At 50.7% G+C, this 18213-nt stretch overlaps 1 protein-coding gene across 7 annotated transcripts in view; it reads right to left on the bottom strand.

Moving 5' to 3' along the window:
• Positions 1-12090: 12090 nt before the first annotated feature.
• Positions 12091-18213, bottom strand: part of DUSP23 (dual specificity phosphatase 23) — a 79606-nt gene continuing 73483 nt past the window's right edge. For 5 of the 7 annotated variants that reach the window (XM_029580537.1, XM_029580536.1, XM_029580535.1 and 2 more), the window contains 2 exons: positions 14410-14695; positions 12091-12499 (listed from right to left, as the gene is read on the bottom strand). In XM_029580537.1, coding sequence (XP_029436397.1) covers positions 12308-12499; positions 14410-14676 — 459 coding nt within the window. In that variant the 5' untranslated portion in view covers positions 14677-14695 and the 3' untranslated portion in view covers positions 12091-12307. Of the gene's footprint in view, positions 12500-14409; positions 14696-15353; positions 15488-15535; positions 16560-18213 lie in introns of those variants that run through there. The other 2 variants (XM_029580538.1, XM_029580531.1) reach the window with 2 other exon arrangements.

Here is an 18213-nt window from a genome sequence, read left to right on the forward strand (position 1 = left end):
GAGGGGAGTAGTCGAGACAAAGGAGGGGGCGGGGGGAGGGTGCAAACAGATACATAAGGATAAGATATGAACAGGGATTCGAGGAACAATTAATATGTACACTGGTTATATACAAAATTGTATAATTCCTTAGAGGGGGAAGGTGTTGGGTGTAGGTCCTGAAGGGGGGGTGTTGGTGAGAGATGATGGTCGGGCTAGGGTGTTAGTAGTTAGTAGGTGATGATGATGATTGGGGGTATGCTTGGAGGAAAAGCCAGGTTTTGAGTTTCTTTTTGAAAGTGGGTGTGGAGGTTTCGGTGCGTAGGTCAAGAGGCATAGAGTTCCAGAGGGAGGGGCCTGCGAGGGAAAGGGCTCTATTGGTGGTGGAGATGAGTCTCGTGGATTTTATGGAAGGAGGAATAAGAGTTCCATGGAGAGAGGAACAGATGGGTCTTGTGGAGGTACGAGGGAGGAAAGGTGGGTTTAGCCAGTTGTAATGTTCGTTGGTAATACTTTTGTGGATGAGGGTAAGGGTCTTGTAGATAATTCGTGAGTGAATGGGGAGCCAATGGAGATCAATGAGGGTGGGAGTAATGTGGTCTTTCTTATTGACATTGGTGAGAATGCGTGCAGTAGCGTTTTGAAGGAGTTGTAGAGGTTTGATGTGGGTAGCAGGGAGACCAAGTAGGAGAGCGTTACAGTAGTCAATTTTTGAAAAAATTATAGATTGGAGTACTGTACGGAAATCAGAGAAATAGAGAAGGGGCTTGAGTTTTTTGAGGGTTTGTAGTTTGAAATAGCAGCTGCTAAGGATAGATTTGATATATGGTTTGAAGGTTAGCTAGTTATCAAGTATAACACCCAGGTTTCTTGTGTCGGAGATAAAGTTGGAGGAATGGAGAGTGGAGGGAATGGGTATGGATGCATGTTTAGATGAGATGAGGAGGAGTTCAGTTTTTTGAGGATTGAGGGCTAGGTGCATGTCAGTGAGGAGCTGGTTTATGGAGGCGAGAATGGTGTTCCAGTTTTGGAGAGCAGTGAGTACAGAGTTTGTGAAGGGAATGAGGATTTGCACATCATCTGCATAGATGAAGTGTGTAATACTGAGGTTGGAGAGGAGGTTTGTAAGGGGGAGCATATAAATGTTAAATAGGGTGGAAGAGAGGGAGGATCCTTGGGGAACGCCACAGTCGAGATTAACAGGGGGGGATGTAAAGTTGTCGGTGAGGACTGTGTAAGTACGGTTTTGGAGGAAGGACTTTATCCAAGAAAGAGCAGTACCTGAAATTCCTATACTGATGAGAGTGTTGATGAGGATGTTGTGATTTACGGTGTCGAAAGCGGCGGAAATATCTAGCATGGCAATGAGATAGGAGTTACCAGCATCCAATCCTTTGATGATGGTATCTGTAAGGGAGAGGAGTAGGGATTCCGTACTGAGGTGTTTTCGGAAAGATTACTTATAAGGATGGTTCCTGCCCTCTCCTCAGAAGGAGGACAGCATTAGAGCACCGACATGGAAAGAGGCCTTGCCTTCAATGAATATCGAATAGGTTGGGGGATGTCCATAACACACTTCAGTCCTAGAGGGTGGGAAGGCAAATAAAAAGATTTGGCAGTCATGATCTTGTAACTTAGGTCCATGTGTACTGTTCCCCCTTTCACCTCCACCCAGCCGTACAATGGGAGAACATCCTTTGTACATCTGGCCCTTAGCCTTTTGCTCAGAGCAAGCTGGATAAAAGGTTAGTTCTGGCGGTTTGTGGCTTTGTGTCATGCAGACTGGATTGTACTTACAGTCATTGCACTGCCATCTGGTTGCTGTTTATTTTGCTTTTGCACTGTTTTATTGTAAATTCAATAAAGAAAGTCATACAAATATGGTTACAAGGGTGGAGAGAGTGGGAGTCCCTTATATTGGGGGGGGGGGGGGGGGGTGTCATGAAATACCAAAATCTGTTTCACGCTAATATCACGTGCGATAAAAGATGGAATTGCTTGGCAATGACCTTATTGATTGAACTTTTCATGGGAGCTTTAAGGACCCTCACACCTTTTATTTATCCTAATTTTTCACATTTTGCAAACTCCTCCTTCCCCCTGTGTGGGTGACCCCTTACTAGTCAATGGTTGGAAGGGGAGCCTCATTGGAGACCCCTCAGTGCTGCTCTTCTGCCATCAGGGGTCACTGCAGTAGTGGCAACTGCTTCTCTCCACCTCTGTTGTTCAAGTGCACCCCCTCTCTGACACGCCCAAGCCCAACTGGCTGCTTTGGACGGGAAACGCAAACTCACGTCTACAGCCCCACAATACCCTGAGCCACAGAGCGGCCATGGGGAAGCTCAAAATGTATGGCTTTAACGGACCATTTCTGAAATATGGAAGGGCTATTGAACCCTCTGGAGGTGAATGACATGGGGAAGAGATATTTAAAAGGATGATCCCATTGAATATGGAGGTGAATGAAGTGGGGAACAGATATTTAAGAGAATGACACCATTGAAGTCTATGAAAGTTAATGACATGGGGAAGAGATATTTAAGAGGGTGAGACAATTGAAGTCTATAAAGGTGAATAACGTGAGGAAGAGATATTTAAGAGAGTGATCCCATTGAATATGGAGGTGAATGACACGGGGAAGTGAGTGAAGCCATTGAAGTCTATGGATGGAAATGATGCAGGGTTGGGAAGAGATATCTTTGCCTCTGAGGTGAGCGCTGAAATAGAACAGAAGCAGCAGCTTCTGCAAATCTGTCTTAGAGTCAGTATGGAGTCTTTCCAGCTAAGTTTTGGTTTAAAATTGTCTAACTGGTTAATAATTGGATAAGCCTCATTGAAATCAGGGCCTTATGATGTGATTCCCAGATGTATTTTCCCGCAGTGTGTTTGTGTGTGTGTAACGTGCACTGCTGCTGCTTGCACTGTATCTGTTCTGTGGTGTGAGCACGGTGCGCGCGAACGGTGTGTGTGTGTGTAACTTGCACTGCTACTGCTTGTGCTGTATCTGTTCTGTGGTGTGAGCACGGTGCACATGAACGGTGTGTGTGTGTGTGTGTGTGTGTAACGTGCACTGCTGCTGCTTGCACTGTATCTGTTCTGTGGTGTGAGCATGGTGCATGCGAACGGTTGTGGTGTGTGTGTGTGTGTGTAACGTGCACTGCTGCTGCTTGCACTGTATCTGTTCTGTGGTGTGAGCACGGTGCGCGCGAACGGTGTGTGTGGTGTTTGTGTAACTTGCACTGCTGCTGCTTGCACTCTATCTGTTCTGTGGTGTGAGCACGGTGCATGCGAACGGTTGTGGTGTGTGTGTGTAACTTGCACTGCTGCTGCTTGCACTGTATCTGTTCTGTGGTGTGAGCATGGTGCATGCGAACGGTTGTGGTGTGTGTGTGTGTATGTGTGTAACTTGCACTGCTGCTGCTTGCACGGTATCTGTTCTGTGGTGTGAGCACAATGCACATGAACAGTGTGTGTGTGTGTGTGTGTGTGTGTAGCTTGCACTGCTGCTGCTTGCACTCTATCTGTTCTGTGGTGTGAGCACGGTGCGTGTGAACGGTGTGTGTGGTGTGTGTAACTTGCACTACTGCTGTCCATGCTGTGCCCGTTTTGCGGATTAGTTAAAATGTTGTTTTCCTGTGCTGTCAATGCTGCAGTCTTTACAAGAATAACATTCACTAGGAAAATAAAAGCTTAATCATCAGAACCCCCAGGACCTGAAGGTTTCCCCAAGCACCCTCTAATTACATTATAAGACAACTGGAGTGCATCCCTCTTCTTTTCTTTGGGGCTAATACGGACATGTTTCACTGGGTGTCTACTGTGAAGGTTAAATCTTTCTGTAATATAAATAAATTAGGTAGTAATTAAACAAGAGCATCAGAAAATGTTATTTATGTGCTTATGCTGATTATAGACTGCAAAAGCCAAGATTTGGATTCAGGATATCTTTGGCTCTCTCTTTGTATAGAGGTTTTATCTTCCCTTGTTTGAACAGGGATCAAATGTATTTGGTTCCCCAGTGGGGGCTGGGTAGCAGGGTGTTATACAGGTCCCCTAATATCTGCCAAAAGGCCAAGAAGAGGCTGCCCTCAGCTCATGCCCCTGACCTCAGCCTTTGATCTTCACTGATGAGAGGCCATACCTTTGAATTTCTGCTATATCCGTCTATTTAATCAAGGTGTAAAAGACATGCAGGGTGCCTAGCACATTTTTATTTTCAAGAACAAGCACGGAAATAATTGAGCCATGTAATTGGAACATGTAACATGCATGCTGTATGCAAAATTCCTGTATGGGCAGAAGCAAATAGAAGGCCCATGAGTTAATCATGTCCCCAACAGGTAGTCATTTAGTCAAATGTTATGTCAAAGGTACCCAGGCCTTCTGCTACCTTCCGATCATCGCCTGCTGCCCAGGTCTAGGATGACACAACTGCTAGCAGGAGCCCCAGTGGAAGCCCCATCTGCAAGGCCAGGGGATAACAAGACGCAGCTCGTTGGGGTTTACAGCGGGGATTATTCGGGGGGGGGGGGCAACCAGGACACAACGGCACAGCAGAGTCAGCAGAAGGGCATCAGCAGCTGTATGCGAAGAGAAAAGCCTCACAGCCCTGCTCGGGGGGCGACTCAAGGCAATCCGCCGAGTGAGGCGAGGGGCGAGATGGTGCCCCCCCCCCCCCGCAGCGTCCCTCAGCCGGGGCAGGCAGTGTGAGGCGGACGCCCCCGGACCTGCCTCAGTCTTTGCAATGCTGATCAATGCCCCGAGTGAAGCTCACAGTAAGGGGCCTTCCCTCCATGCCCCCCCCCATCATCCCCCCCCAGAGGCTTCAGTTGCACCCCCTCCCCCTCCCCATATTCGTGAAAGTGAACTGAAGCTGTACATTTGAAGAGCTGCCCAGAAAGCAGAGCGCGGGTGCTGGAGGCCTGAGCTCACGGTTCCTGTCCAAAGCCACCGGTGGGGCTGGGGCTGGGTCATGGGAGGGATGCGCTCAAGCTTGGGGGGGGGGGAGAGTTATATGGAGTTAAAGAAATAGGAAAAGGAAGTGGAAGTGGAGGAGAGAGGAACCCGGAGGGAAGGGGTAGGTGAGAGGAAGCTGAAAGGTATAGGAAAAGCTAGGGAGGAGTGAGACGATGTCTTAATGGAGGGAAGAGAGAAGGAAACAAAAGGGAAAGGGAGGGCAGAGGGTACCGGGGATTGGGCGAGGGAGGAAAGGACGATACTGGGTGGAAGTAAAGGTAAAAAAAAGTCCCTTGATGAAGAATGGGAGTAGAAAGAGAGAGAGAGCACTGTGGATTTTTGGGGGTTGGGTGGAGGGAGGGAAGGAAGGAATCCAGGGGGGAATAATTTGGGAGGAAGGGGAGGAGGAATGGGGGAATGATAGGAAAAGGAGGGCGTGGGGAGGAAGGGAAGAGAGGAGGAGAAGGGAGCAAAAAGAGAGGAGGAGGAGGAAGTAGTCAGATCTCCAGTGCTGCAGGAGGAGGTAAGATTGAGTAAAGGAAGGAGGCCACCCGAGAGAGCAAGCGAGAAGGAAAACAACAGAGAGAGGAGCAGAGAATGAGAACCCAAACAGAAGCCCAGCCACAGCAAACTCTGGACACTTGGACACTGGTAACTCGTGGGACCTGGGATCCAGCTCAGGGCCTCTCACCTGCACCTCTCTCCCAGGCCGAATTTACCCGCTGGGATTGCGTTGGCGGATTTGGCTTCTTCCGGTGCAGGACATGCCTGCCAGCCTTACACCTCTGTGTTGTTAATAATTTGTGGCAAGAAAACCTCAAGGAATAGTCTGAGGGCAGATGACTACAACTTTCCATGAAGACGGTCCACCCGACAGGCAGGGTGCTGGCACTGATTGCTGAGTTTATTGCCCTGATCTGGGGGGAGGGGGAGGGGGAGGCTGGCTGGTGGGCACAAGCCCCAAATCCTTTTCACCGCTTAGCGACGCCTCTGCCCTCAGCCCTCCCTCTCCCGGTTTCATGTGTGCGAGTGAGATTAAAGCGCATGCTGTGCTGCCCCCCAGTGGATCGTTTGATTAACACAGCAACTCCGTCCATTCTGGGCCCAGCTCTGAAAAGCTCCTCACAAATGCATGAAGTTAGCCCAATAAAGTCTCGCCTACTTCTTGGTTTGGCTACGATCTCGTTCCCCCAGAGAGCGAGAGCCTCCTGCTGGAGGTCATAGGTTATCATACGTGCAGGCGACACATCAAGGTGCACTGGGAAGTTTTTTTCCTAACCGGGCCAGTGCCGCCCAAGACATCTGGGACTCTCTCTCATCTGTCTGTTGACCTGTAACCAAATATCACTCCGCAGACCCCTCTGAGATATACTTTTTCTCTGTCCAAGCAAGGCTGGTGTCTGGATTGGCACCCGCAGCCCCCTACAGGTGGTTCTCTGCTGGAGCAGAAGCGGTACATGCAGTGCGGACCGCCCGGGCCCTACTGCTGGCTCTCGCGGCTCTTATATTACTGTGAAAGGAGAATTATCACTTTCTTTCTCAGACTTTCATCTTCCCCACTCCTCAACTCAACCTCTGTCTGCTGCTTTGTTGATGGGTCCCATTTCAGCTCTTCTTGTTCTTCTTTCATAGGTTTTAGTAACTAGTTTGGCTTTTAGCCCTGCAGGCATTGGACACAATGCCCCTTTTTATTATGGCCGTGACCCATCCTTAATTTAATCCCTCGTCCTTTCCAACCCTAACCAAGATCACTTTTAAGGTGTCCAGTTACTAAATGAGCTGCAGAGCCTTGCACCCCAGAGGTGGCTGCACATACTGTTTTGGAAGTGCTTATAATTCCCACGGCGCATTAGGACGCTGCTTGATTTGGGACGGCAGTAAATTTATGGCTGCCAGCCCTTCCACGTTTTCAGCCAGGAGAGGGGAGAAAGCAGGTTTGGGCTGTGCCGGGCAGAGCTGGGCATCCTGGGTTCCAATCCCAGTATGCTCCGTCCTGCCGTGCCCAATAAAATGAAAGCCAGCCTTAATAGGTCAATGATTCTAATGTGCGCAGTCCAGCAGGTGCCCCCGGCCCCCCCGAGTCACCGCAGACCCTGCTCAGGCTCCGCTAAGTTCCCGCCCTCTTGCTCTTATCCCTGTATCTGTGTCGCCTCTGCGGGGGGGGCAATTCCCAGGCATCCTGCACTACCAGCAGCCCTCTGTGAGGAAGACTCCCCGCCCCACCGTGACCCCCTAAAAAGTGCCTAATACAGGAACGTTTATGGATGTATATTCCTGTATTTACTGCTGAATCTGCCACAAACCACCTGGCTTTGGGCTGCTGATCCCCGTGCTCCTTTCAGCGCCTCCGCAGAAGGCGCGTACCATACCCGGTACCTCAGGTCAGATGTTTCTCCAGGTAGCTGTCATTTCTCTACCCCTAAGTGCCCCCCCCCCCTCCACTCCTCGCCCTTCTTCCTCTCCTATTTCAGCTACTGGCGTTTCTTCTTCCTTGACCCATCTTCCCATTCCATCAACCTTGGGGAATTTAAATTCTATGCCAAACCCCTCCGAGTCTTATGCCTCAAAGCTCCTTGCTTTCATCTCACTTGACCTCCACCGTCCTTAATCATTACTCTGGCCCAAGCCCTTTCTTCCAATAGCTTTCTCTCTCTCTCTCAAACTCCACCTCAGTTCTTCTCCAACTCCACCTCATTTCTTCTCCACTCTGACCATCATCTGATAACTTTCATACTTAACCGACTCCCCTACAGCCTTGTTCAGTGACCACCAGCACATTTCGGAAACTCCAGGCTATTGCCCCCTGCATCCTCCTCATTGTCTCCGTGTTGTAGTTTCTTTTGTTTTGGTTGCTTTTGCTCTTCCCCATGTACCCAGCTTCAGCCTCGGCTCACCACTGGCTGAAATCCCATGCCGACTTCATACATTTCAAATTCACGCTGACCGCCTTCCGGTCTGCGATTCCAGACTCACCAAGCAAGACTACTATGCCCATCTGACAAACTATAGGCTGTGATCCCACCAGGTCTCAAAAACCCTCCCTAGATCCTACCTGCTCTGATACCTATCCTCTGTTTCTGTCATGGACTGGCTGGCTGGAGCCAGGGAGCACCCACAGAGGCAGTACAGGACTGGAGCTGGTCTTCTGCCTAACAAACCCCCTCCCCTATAGGCTGAGCCCTTGGGTTCTGGGGGCCGGTAGGACTTGTCTTCTATAGAAGATCAGGGCACTGACTGGGAGCTGAGGTCAGGCAAAGGCTAAACAAGGCAAGGCAAGGCAAGCTGGACCAGGCTGAAAGCTGAGGGCAGGCACAGGCTGGGAACTGGATACGGGTACTGACTGAGGGCTGGGACTCGATCGGAGGCAAAAGACAGGGCAAGGCCTGGGAAATAGACTGAACTGGCCTGGGCAGGGCAAGGACAGGACTGGAGTAGACAGTATCCAGGAACAAGAAAACCCAACAGGGCACGAGGCAGGGCAAGGACAAGACAGAACAGAAAACAGAGAGGGCCTGGAGGCTGCTGGACAAGACAGAAGGCCACAGGCTTAGGTAAGACACAAGGGCCAAAGTTAGGCAAGGCAGAAGGCCCAGAGGTCAGAAGGCTTGGCAAGGCAGAGGGCCTGGAGGCTACAAGGCTAGGCAAGGTTAGCAAGGTAAGAGTGGCCAGGTCAGAGAGCCAGTGACTGTTGCATTGAGCAGGCTGGGTTCAGTAGGCCTGAGGCTCGGTGTAGTAGGATCAGTGAGGAGGTAACTACCAAGGTAGTGAGCAAGGCTTGTTGAGGACTCCTGGAGGAGGGAAAGCTGCACAGCAGGCTGAACCTTGGCACATCAGGTGAAACCGTGACAGCTTCTCATCCACGATGGCACAAATGATACTGCTGGGTACTGCACAGAACGTATCAATGTGACCTCATGGATCTGGGAGAGAAAGTGAGCCAGATAAGTGCACACTTGGTATTCCCCTCAGTCCTGCCGATTAAGGATATCCTAGAGATGCAGGAGTGGATGCACAGATGGCATTCATGAGAGCGTTTTGGATTCCTGGGCCATGGGATATTGTATCAAGGACTGCCGAGAACAGCTGGGGTCCTCCTCTCGGAGAGGGCTTCAGCGTCTTACATCGCAGACTGGCAAACCTACTGAGGAGGGATTTAAACTAGGATCACCTGGAATGGGTGGACAAAGCCCTAAGGTAAGTAAAACACTGAACCCTTACAGAGAAATTGGAAAAAAGGCCAACATCTGGGAAGCCATGTGCACTAATGCTTATAAAGTCCCAGAACCACAGGCAGTCACGGAAGAGTCTCGGAGATGTGGTACACAGACAACCGTGCCGGAGATGTAGTTTATCAAACTATAATCTAGTCAGAAAGGGCAGGGTATGAAGAAAAGGAGGAGAGGTGCTGTATTTCAAAACCAAGATTAACTCAGCAGAACTGCAGGGCTTATGAGGTAAGGAGGAGGCACTGAGAGCTAATCTGGAACGAGTGAAAGAAACATCCACTTGCATTGGTGCGACACACAGACCTCCTTCGCAGGAGGAAGAAACGAGCAGAGATTTAATTGAAGATATTTTCAAAATTGCTATGAAAGGGGAAGGTGCTAGTGCTAGGGGTGCCGGATGTTGACTGGGACATCCTGTTATAGCGTCGTTTAAAAGCAGGGAGACCCCGGATTTTCAGCAGGAAAGATCTGTTCCGGATAACAGTCCTGGCCGTGTGAGGGGAACAGTACTGGACCTGGGGCTTACAAATGGGGAAGGGCGTTTCTGACGTCATGGTGGGGGGGATCACCGGATGGCGTGACTCAGTATTAGAGCGCAGGCAAGGGGTGGATCATTCAAAGGCGAGAGCTCCTGGACTCCAGGAAACTTAAGAGGCCTGGTTTTCTAAGGTTTTCTCCCCCTGTGTGCCCACCGGAAAACTGCTCAGTAAATAGGGCCCTCATTTTGCTAAGATGGGGGGAGGTATTAACTGGATGGAATAAACTAGGGGAAGCAGAAGAGTTGTGGCTAAAACCAAGAGGAGATATTGCAACTAACCTTTTTCTTAGGAAAATAAACAACGGGAAGAGGAAACAGAGGTCGCCATGGTTTTCTAAAGAAGTGGTTGAAAAGTTAAAGGAGAAGAGCTTAGCGTTCATAAACCACAAGAGATCGCAGAAAGAGGAAGGCAGGCGACAGTATCTGGGAAAGGTAAGAGGAGCTGGGAAAGCAGTCAGGAGGAGCAAAGATGCACAAGGAAGAAAAAAATAGCAAATATGGTAAAAGGCAGGGGATAAACATTTTTTTTTAGATGTTTTAGTGACATCAGGAAGTGCAAAAAAATAGGAGTGTAAGATTCGAAGGTTAAGGGGGGAATATGCAGAGGTTGCAAGGAGAAAGCAGAACTGCGTAAAAAATCCTTCTGCTCAGTGTTCACGGAGGAAGGGCTTGCAGAAGGACCACAGAAGGCTTCCACAAACAAGAACGGAAGTGAGGTAGAGCTTAAAGCAATTTTCAGAGATCTGTTCGCAAGGCGCTAGCAAAACTAGAAGCAGATGAAGCCATGGGGCCAGCCGAGACACATCTGAGGGTATTAAGGGAACTTAGGGAAGCTCCGCAGCGACTCTGGCTGACTTTTTCAATGCTTCTTTACAGTCACTTTATAAGACCACAAGTGGGGTGGAACAGGTAAACAGGCAACGGTTATTTATTTTTGCAAATAACACAAGGCTAGGGGGACACTCCATGAAACTGCTGGCAGATTTAAAAAAAAAAAAAATGGTAGAAAGTTTTTTTTTTCACTCAACACACATCTAAGCAACGGAGTTTATTGCCGGAAGATATGGTCTAGGCTTCTAGCTTAAAAGCGATTTGGGCAATTTCAGGGAAGAAAAGTCTATAAACAATTATTAAGCAGGCAGACTTGGGGAAAATGCCTCCGCTTAATCCTAGGAGTGGACAAGAAGACATGGATTTACTCTTTGGGATGCGCTGGGTACTTCCTTAGCGATGCCGGACTGGCCACTTTCGGAGGCAGGATAATGGACTCGACGGCCACTTGCTTTGATCCCGCAGCGCCCCATATGTTTCTGCTAAAACCCTTACCTACACTCTCATCACCAGCCCCTTCCTGCAACCTGCTCCTCATGGCTCTCCCACCGAGCCCTCTCCCTCCACTTCAATATATTCTAAATTCATCTGTGCGACTTACTTTCCGCCTGAGTTGCTACACCCCTATAACCCCTCTTTTAAGCCACTACATTGGCTCCCTATCCATCCCAAGCTTCTTTTACTTGCCCTACAAGTGCCTTCAGTCTGCCACCCTCCTCCCTACCCCAGTCATGAACTCCGCTCACTGGGCACGTCGCTCTTTTCCAGGCCCCCCACCCCCCAACTCCAAGCTTCCCGCCGCGGCGCGCCGGGTGCCTGCAGCAGGGTCATGGCGTCGGTGCTACCACGCTGACCTCATTCAAATCCAGCCTACGAACTCACCTTTCGCAGGCTGCTCTTAAAATCTTAAGCCCTGGTTCTCCTGATCATACCCCTGGCTGGCTTTAACCTTTTCCCTAATAAATGGAACTTCCTAAGTCGCTTATTTGGCCTGTTTGCCTGTCTTGACTAGACTGTAAGCTCTAAGAGGTAGGGACCGTCTCATCTATGTATTTGTACAGCGCTGTGTACATCGAGCAGTGCTACAGGCATGGTAAGTGGTAGTGGTATTTATATATAATTTATATATATACAATCTGCCTCAGCGGCTGAAAACTACCCTAAAGGGGTCTCTGACTGTAGAGAGCTATGGGGTTACCCTACACAACGAGGAGCACTCGCCCCAGGAAGCTCGGACCAGCCCCAGCCATCAGAAAAGAGCTAAAACCCAGTGTTTTGTTACATTTTTTTTTTTTTAACCTCACTTATTCCTACATTGAACCAAACTCAAATGTTGAGGTATAAACTAAACTTACTGTTCCACGTTATTTCACTTTGTTTGATGGGGTTTGAGAGATGGGAGCTCCGAAACTGTCATATTTCCAGCTTTTTTTTTTTTTTTGTAATTAATTTTTTATTGCAAGTGAATCCACAACATAATTAACCATCATATTTCCAGCTTCTGCCAGAAAACCGTTCAAGGGCTCTGCGAGTCCTCACAAAAGTCAGGCGCAGAAATAATAAAGCCAAATAAGGTTTATTCTGCACGCATACCATTACTGTGTCCTCTCTGTGGAATGAAAGTCATGACAAACAGCACAGGAGCACCATGCGTTCTCTAAGAATAATAAGGAACTCTTTGGGTAAGGCAGGAGGGAAAAAAGACTGCCCTCATCAGGGCGCTGAGCCGGGGAGAACTTATCCCCACAGTCTCAGGGTGAAAGTGAGGCATCGCGCCTCAGCGTCCCTTGATGTGGTGGTGGAACTGGATGATGGCTTTTTCCTGCTCCGACGTTTCGATGGAGCCTGGCCGCAGCCGTCGGATCTCCTGGATGGCGTCCACACCGGTAATTTTCTGGGCTTTCACCAGGTAGCAGGCGAGCATGGTGCCGGACCTGCCGTAGCCGTGCAGGCAGTGGACGCCCACACCCTGCGGAAAGCATAGGGAGGAGGGAGGTCATTTTGTGGTTACAGCTCATAGTGCAGTTACAGTTTGTGCCCCACACGCAGCTCACAGCGAGGAGCCACCCTCCGTGTTTATGGTAATTCCCCCCCCCTCCCCGACTCATGGGGCTTGGCTTTTCAATGAACCTTTCTGCCTATCCTACCCCAGGTAGCTGGGGCTGGGGAGGCGGAGGAGGAGGGAGCCTGTGACTCGAGGGTGACACCTGGTGGCCGGATTCAGAGCCCTCCAGTGCAGGGTTCTGGGAGGAGCCCCTGGTCCAGGAGAAATTCCCCAGGTAGCGGTAATGACCGATGGCTCCTGGTGCCGGATCCCAGCCCTGGTCCAGACTGCGCTGGAAGCAGGAGGAAAAGGCCGTGTCAAAAATCGAAAAAAGGAAAAATAGCCATCCCTCTCAAGAAAAAAACCCTGCGGCTCTCCAGTCTCATCTTCTTATAGGGAGGCACTGCCTTGCTCCTGCCACATGAAGCAACACCTCACATGGAGGAGGAGACAACAAGCCAGGCTGCGTCTCAAGCCAGCCGAGGAGAGCTAATCCCAGCTCCGTGTGGCCTTGGGACGAGCCTATGCCCTGGCACTTCAGTTCTAATCCCTGCTCTGCTGTGGACTCTGTGCGTGAGCCGGGGGACTGGGGACTGGAGCAGGGGGTCTAGCGGTTAGAGCAGATGGGTTCCTGAGAACCAGGGTTCAAATCCCACCGCTGCTCCTCGTGGGCAAGTCACTTCCCCCTCCATTGCCTCGGGTCCAAACGTAGACCGTAAGCCCCTGGAGGAATGGGGAAAACTCACCTCGAGCCACCAATGAAACAGCGGAAGTGAAATCCTAATTAATCTCCCTGTGCCTGAGCTTTAAACCCTGCTCTTCCAGACTCTCTGTGTGACCTTTGGCTACTCACTTTGTCTCTCAGTGCTGTAATTAGGTAACATTGAGAATGTAAGCTCTTTGGCACAGGGACCACGCTATGTAATTTCCCTGCACAGCACCCAGTCAGGACTCCGAGGCTCCCGCTAACCTTTTCCCCCTCACGCCTGGGCTGCTCTATCGCTGGCAACGGTTGCCAGGGCGTGAGGCAGAGAGTCTGAGATCCTGCGTCTTTGTAATCCTGAGGATCTCTCCGTCTCGATGCCTCCTCCTCCTCAGCAGGGATTAGGAACTTGTCATCTTCGGGATGGGGGGTGGGGATAACCGGAGCCGGGAGCCCCAGCTGCCAGCACTGCCGCTTGGCAGCATCGCATCGGGGATTCAGGAGACTGCCGGGTGACCCTGGCCAGGTCACCTCGCCTCCTGCTGCCTCACCGTCAGGCCAGGGAAAATACCGAGCCCGATGCCCACAGAAGCTTGCACCTAGCCCAAGCCACCCACCCCAGAGGCTGCGGGACGGATGCCTTTTCTCACAGTTCTGTTTGTTTTAGGTTAAAAAGAGGACGCAAGGACCACGAAGGCCAAACTTCATTTAATTGCACATCTCCTCTCTTCCCGGTAACCCAAGGGGGGGGGGGGGAGTCAAAACCTGCCCAAACAAACCCCTGTGCTATTGAAACCGGTCTCACAATGCTCCAAAATATTCCTTCCCAACCCACATGTAGGGCGATCGTCTTAAAAGCCCAGAGTCACTATTTCTCTCTCCCCCCCCCCCCCCCCCAATACCCAGAGCCTGATCACATCTTCACACACATTCATATTTATTTATTTATTTATTTATAACCTTCCTTTGCCTCGCAGGTGCAGGCGGAGCTGGAGAGGACTCTGAGGAGTCACCCAGTCCATCCTCTTAACTCCAGGCAGGATCCTCTCTCCCCGAACCATCCCAGGTGGATCCGTTTCCGCCCCCCCCCGCCCTATGAATGCAAAAACTACTCATTCACTTCCGCACGCACCTCTGCCTTGGCGCTGGCGTCCTCCACGATCTGCAGGAAGCGTTCGATCTGCTGGAGGCTGGGGGGGCAGAAGTCCGCGATGCGGATGTGGTGCAGCCGGACGCCGGGGCAGGTGTCGTGGTAAGGGGGCTTCCCCTCGCACAGGCTCACCAGGTGGCGGATGCCGTTCTGGTGCAGGTACTGGTAGTGGGCCGGCAGCCTCGGCATGGCCATCCCCGCCAGCCGCGGCGTCACCCAGGAGAAGTTGTGGGGAGGCACTGGAGGCATGGCTCCCCCGCCTGGAGCGCTGGAACCAACCAACAACTGCTGTGAGCCACAGACCCAACAGTGATTAACAACATTAATAACAATCCACACCACTGCTCTCGTCTTGCTCCCCGCATGACCGAGCTGTGACTCCCAAGCTCAGGCCTGTGCAGTTTGGAGGATAAAATTCCTCCTTCCCTCCAACTCTGTTACTGCAGAGAGAGCGTGAAATCTCCTCCCCTACCGCCACCCCGGAGTGGACGTCATCAGACAGAAGGCAAGTCAGTGGCTAACACACTGCGCGCTTCCTGGGTCAGGGACAGATCTGTACATCTTACTTATACCACAGGAGGGAGATTTCTAGCAAGCGAAACCTGCCATCCAGAGCCAGCCGAATACCCCCGCCAGGCAGTGACTGGGCCCGAGCTTAGGCAAATTAAAAGGAATCCATTCAAATCCCGCACATTTTAGCAACACAGGGGCAGGAAGCGGATGCCAGACGAGTGTGGTAGTGCTGCAGTTGCTGGGGGTAATGCCTGGGGACAGACTGCCGATGCCGCTCACTCTATAACCCAGGAATTATCCCTCTCCCTATAAAAAGGCTGGGGACAGAACTTCCCTGAGGTCGTAGTCCCAAACCTTTAAGCCCCTGCTGCGCTGTCACTCTCCCCTCCCCTCCCCTCACTCCCTCTGCTCACCTGTCTCCTTGCTGTGCCTCTTTTGGGTTCATATTTTTTTTTAAGTTGCTTCCTGTATTTGCTTTTAAGCCTGGGAGGAGGGGTGAAGTGGCTCCACCCAGGGTGGTTTTGAACGGCATGACTAACACACTGTTAAGCCCCTGTCAAGAAGCAAAAACCTTACAGGTGCGGTGCAGAAATACCTGAACCAGGGAGGAGGGGGCCCAGCAGAGTCTTCCGGCAAGGCATGAGCTAGGAGGAGAATTTCCTTCTGCTACAACGCATGCAGTGATGACCTCTATGGACGCCTGCCGTGGCATCAGTTTCACGGTATCGAGCAGAGAGATGAAGAATCCGACAGCCTAAAACCGTTAATCGCCAAAGCAAAAGAGCAAGCATGATCCCGGCATGCATCTCGCCAGAGCAAACCCTGACCCAGCATGCCCCTCACCAGCAGAACCAGCATCCCAGCATGCACCTCACCAAACTCTCGTCTCAGCTTGCACTTTTCATGGGCGAGCGCGGACCCAGCATGCTCCTCACTAGCACCACCACCCATCCCAGCAGGTGTCGCACCAGTGCAAGCCCTGTCCCAGCATGCACCTCACCAGGGGTAACCCGCACGGAGCAGCTACTACAACCCTAAACGGCAAGGACATGATTGCATCAGACCTCAAAAAAAAAGGCACTGGTGTAACTTAAAGAAAGCGGCGGTTATAGCCTTGAACAGCAGGGGCACAACACCTCCAAGAAGACTGGGGCGATCCACACAGAGGGACCATGATTACAACCCAAACAGCCTGGATCTCTATTTACTGCCCCCCCTCCAGGCATCACTAATCAGGGTGGGTGTGGGGGATTATCACAAAACTTGGCAATAAGACAGAGAAGGGGGGCCCGGGTGTTGGCTTACATACTGGTTTGGTAAGAAGCAAAGGCGAAGACAGCAAGGCCTGAAATGGCCTACTAGCAGAGGAATCGGAGGCCATTACCGTGGCAAATTCCGTGGCATGCGTGGACGGGCAACAATGGGAAAAAGGCTGAGAGCACGGTGGGGGGAGAGGGGAGTTGGTGATCAGGGTTGCATAAGGGTCGTATCTGCATCAACCCAAACTGGATGAATCGCAACTGGATAGATCGCATGGGCCATTTTGGTCTTTATCAGTTGCCTTCATGGCCGAGTGGTCTAAGGCGCTGAACTTAAGTGTTCCTTCTTCTCTGTGCTTTGCAGGGGTGGAAGGTAACTAGAATCAAAAAGTTACTAATAAGGGCCAAGAGTAACAGATAAGTATGAGAAAAATAAGTGTGAAAGCTTGCTGGGCGGACTGGATGGGCCGTATGGTTTTCTTCTGCCGTCATTGCTAGGTTTCTATGTTATCTGTCGTCATTTACTGTGTTATTACGACGCTCGAGTCTGCTCAGATGAAAAGAACGAGCCAGACAGGCTTGAGCGACCACATCGCTGCTGCTCAAACAAGGAATCAAGAGAAGATTTCTTTTGAAATGGTTGGTTCCACAGGCACGTCGCAATGTGTCCATTTTACGGGACGAAATAGAGTTTTTTCCTTCTGCTTTGCAAGGGATGCAGACGTCGTGGCTGGACATTCATTCAGGCTCCCTGTTTTGGTTTTTCTTTTTTTTTTTTTGCAAAAATTGTGTTTAATGATGGATCTCCACAGGGCAACTAGCGGAATGGCACCGAGCAGATTTCTAGCAGATGAGCAGGGATCTCAGAAAACATACCTGGAAGAGCTAAGAGTAGCAGGGAAGGTGGTCAGGATGGTGAATGCGGCAGGACGGACAGCCAAGACCGGAACGCGAGGCAAAAAGCCTTTTTTTTTTTTTTTTTACTAGGTTCATCAGTGAAATGAGGAAGGACAGAGGTAGGAATCTGAGAGGAGAAAAGAAATGCCTGGACGAGGATCACAGATAGATGGAGAGGTAGACGCATGGCAGTAAGGGCAGATGCTGCACCGTTTACAGAACAGACTGTTGGCATGGAATTAGGGAAACTACAAGTAGCCAGAGCTGTGCGGTGGGATGGGAGACATTCTAGGATATTAAGAGGTCTCAGGTTCTGGTGGGTTGGCTGAAGGATCTAGCGAATAGATTTCTGGAGACGTGAGCGATTCCGGAGAAGGGCAGATGTCATCCCGCTTCTTAAAAGGGGCACGAGGGAGGCGGTGGGTCAATTAATGGAGACTCCTGAAGGGAAGGAACTTGCATCAGGATCCAAAGCAGCACGCATTTACCAGAGGGAGACTTGGGTCAGACAAATCTGACCGATTTCTTCAATAAGGTGACTAGAGAATTGAACCAAGGGCGTGCGCTAGAACATGGTTTAGTTTTGATAAGTTACTGTTGCCTGTCCACACATGCTTTTCAGTCATTTCCTCCCTCCCCCTCATTGAATTTGCGCCCTGGAGGGGGGGAAGGACACTGCCCCTCTTGCTCAACTCTAGTTATGGACATGTTTGATACTGTCCCACATAGGAGGTTCGCAAACAAACTGAGTAGCCAGGGATCAGGACCCAAACCTGGCTGAGATACAGAGGGTGGTGGTAAACGGAATTCACTCTGAGGAGAGAGAGGTCATCAGTGGAGCGCCTCCGGGGTTGCTTCCGACGCCAGCTCTGTTCAGTATCTTTGTGAGTGATACCGGCGGAAGGGTTTAGGGGGAAAAGTTTGCATTTTGTGAAGATATCACTAAGACCTGCAACAGAGTGGACCATCCTTGAGAGAGGAGTTAGAAAGCATTTAAGGAAGCCTGGAAAGCAGTCATGCGATTGTCAGATGAGATTCAGTGCAAGAAAGTGCAGCGTCATAAACCTGGGGGTACGGGAAGCCAAACTGGGGGAGTAAGAAACTGATGTGCATTGAT

The sequence above is a fragment of the Rhinatrema bivittatum genome, chromosome 16 (genome assembly GCF_901001135.1).
Source record: "Rhinatrema bivittatum chromosome 16, aRhiBiv1.1, whole genome shotgun sequence".
Classification (NCBI taxonomy): domain Eukaryota; kingdom Metazoa; phylum Chordata; class Amphibia; order Gymnophiona; family Rhinatrematidae; genus Rhinatrema; species Rhinatrema bivittatum.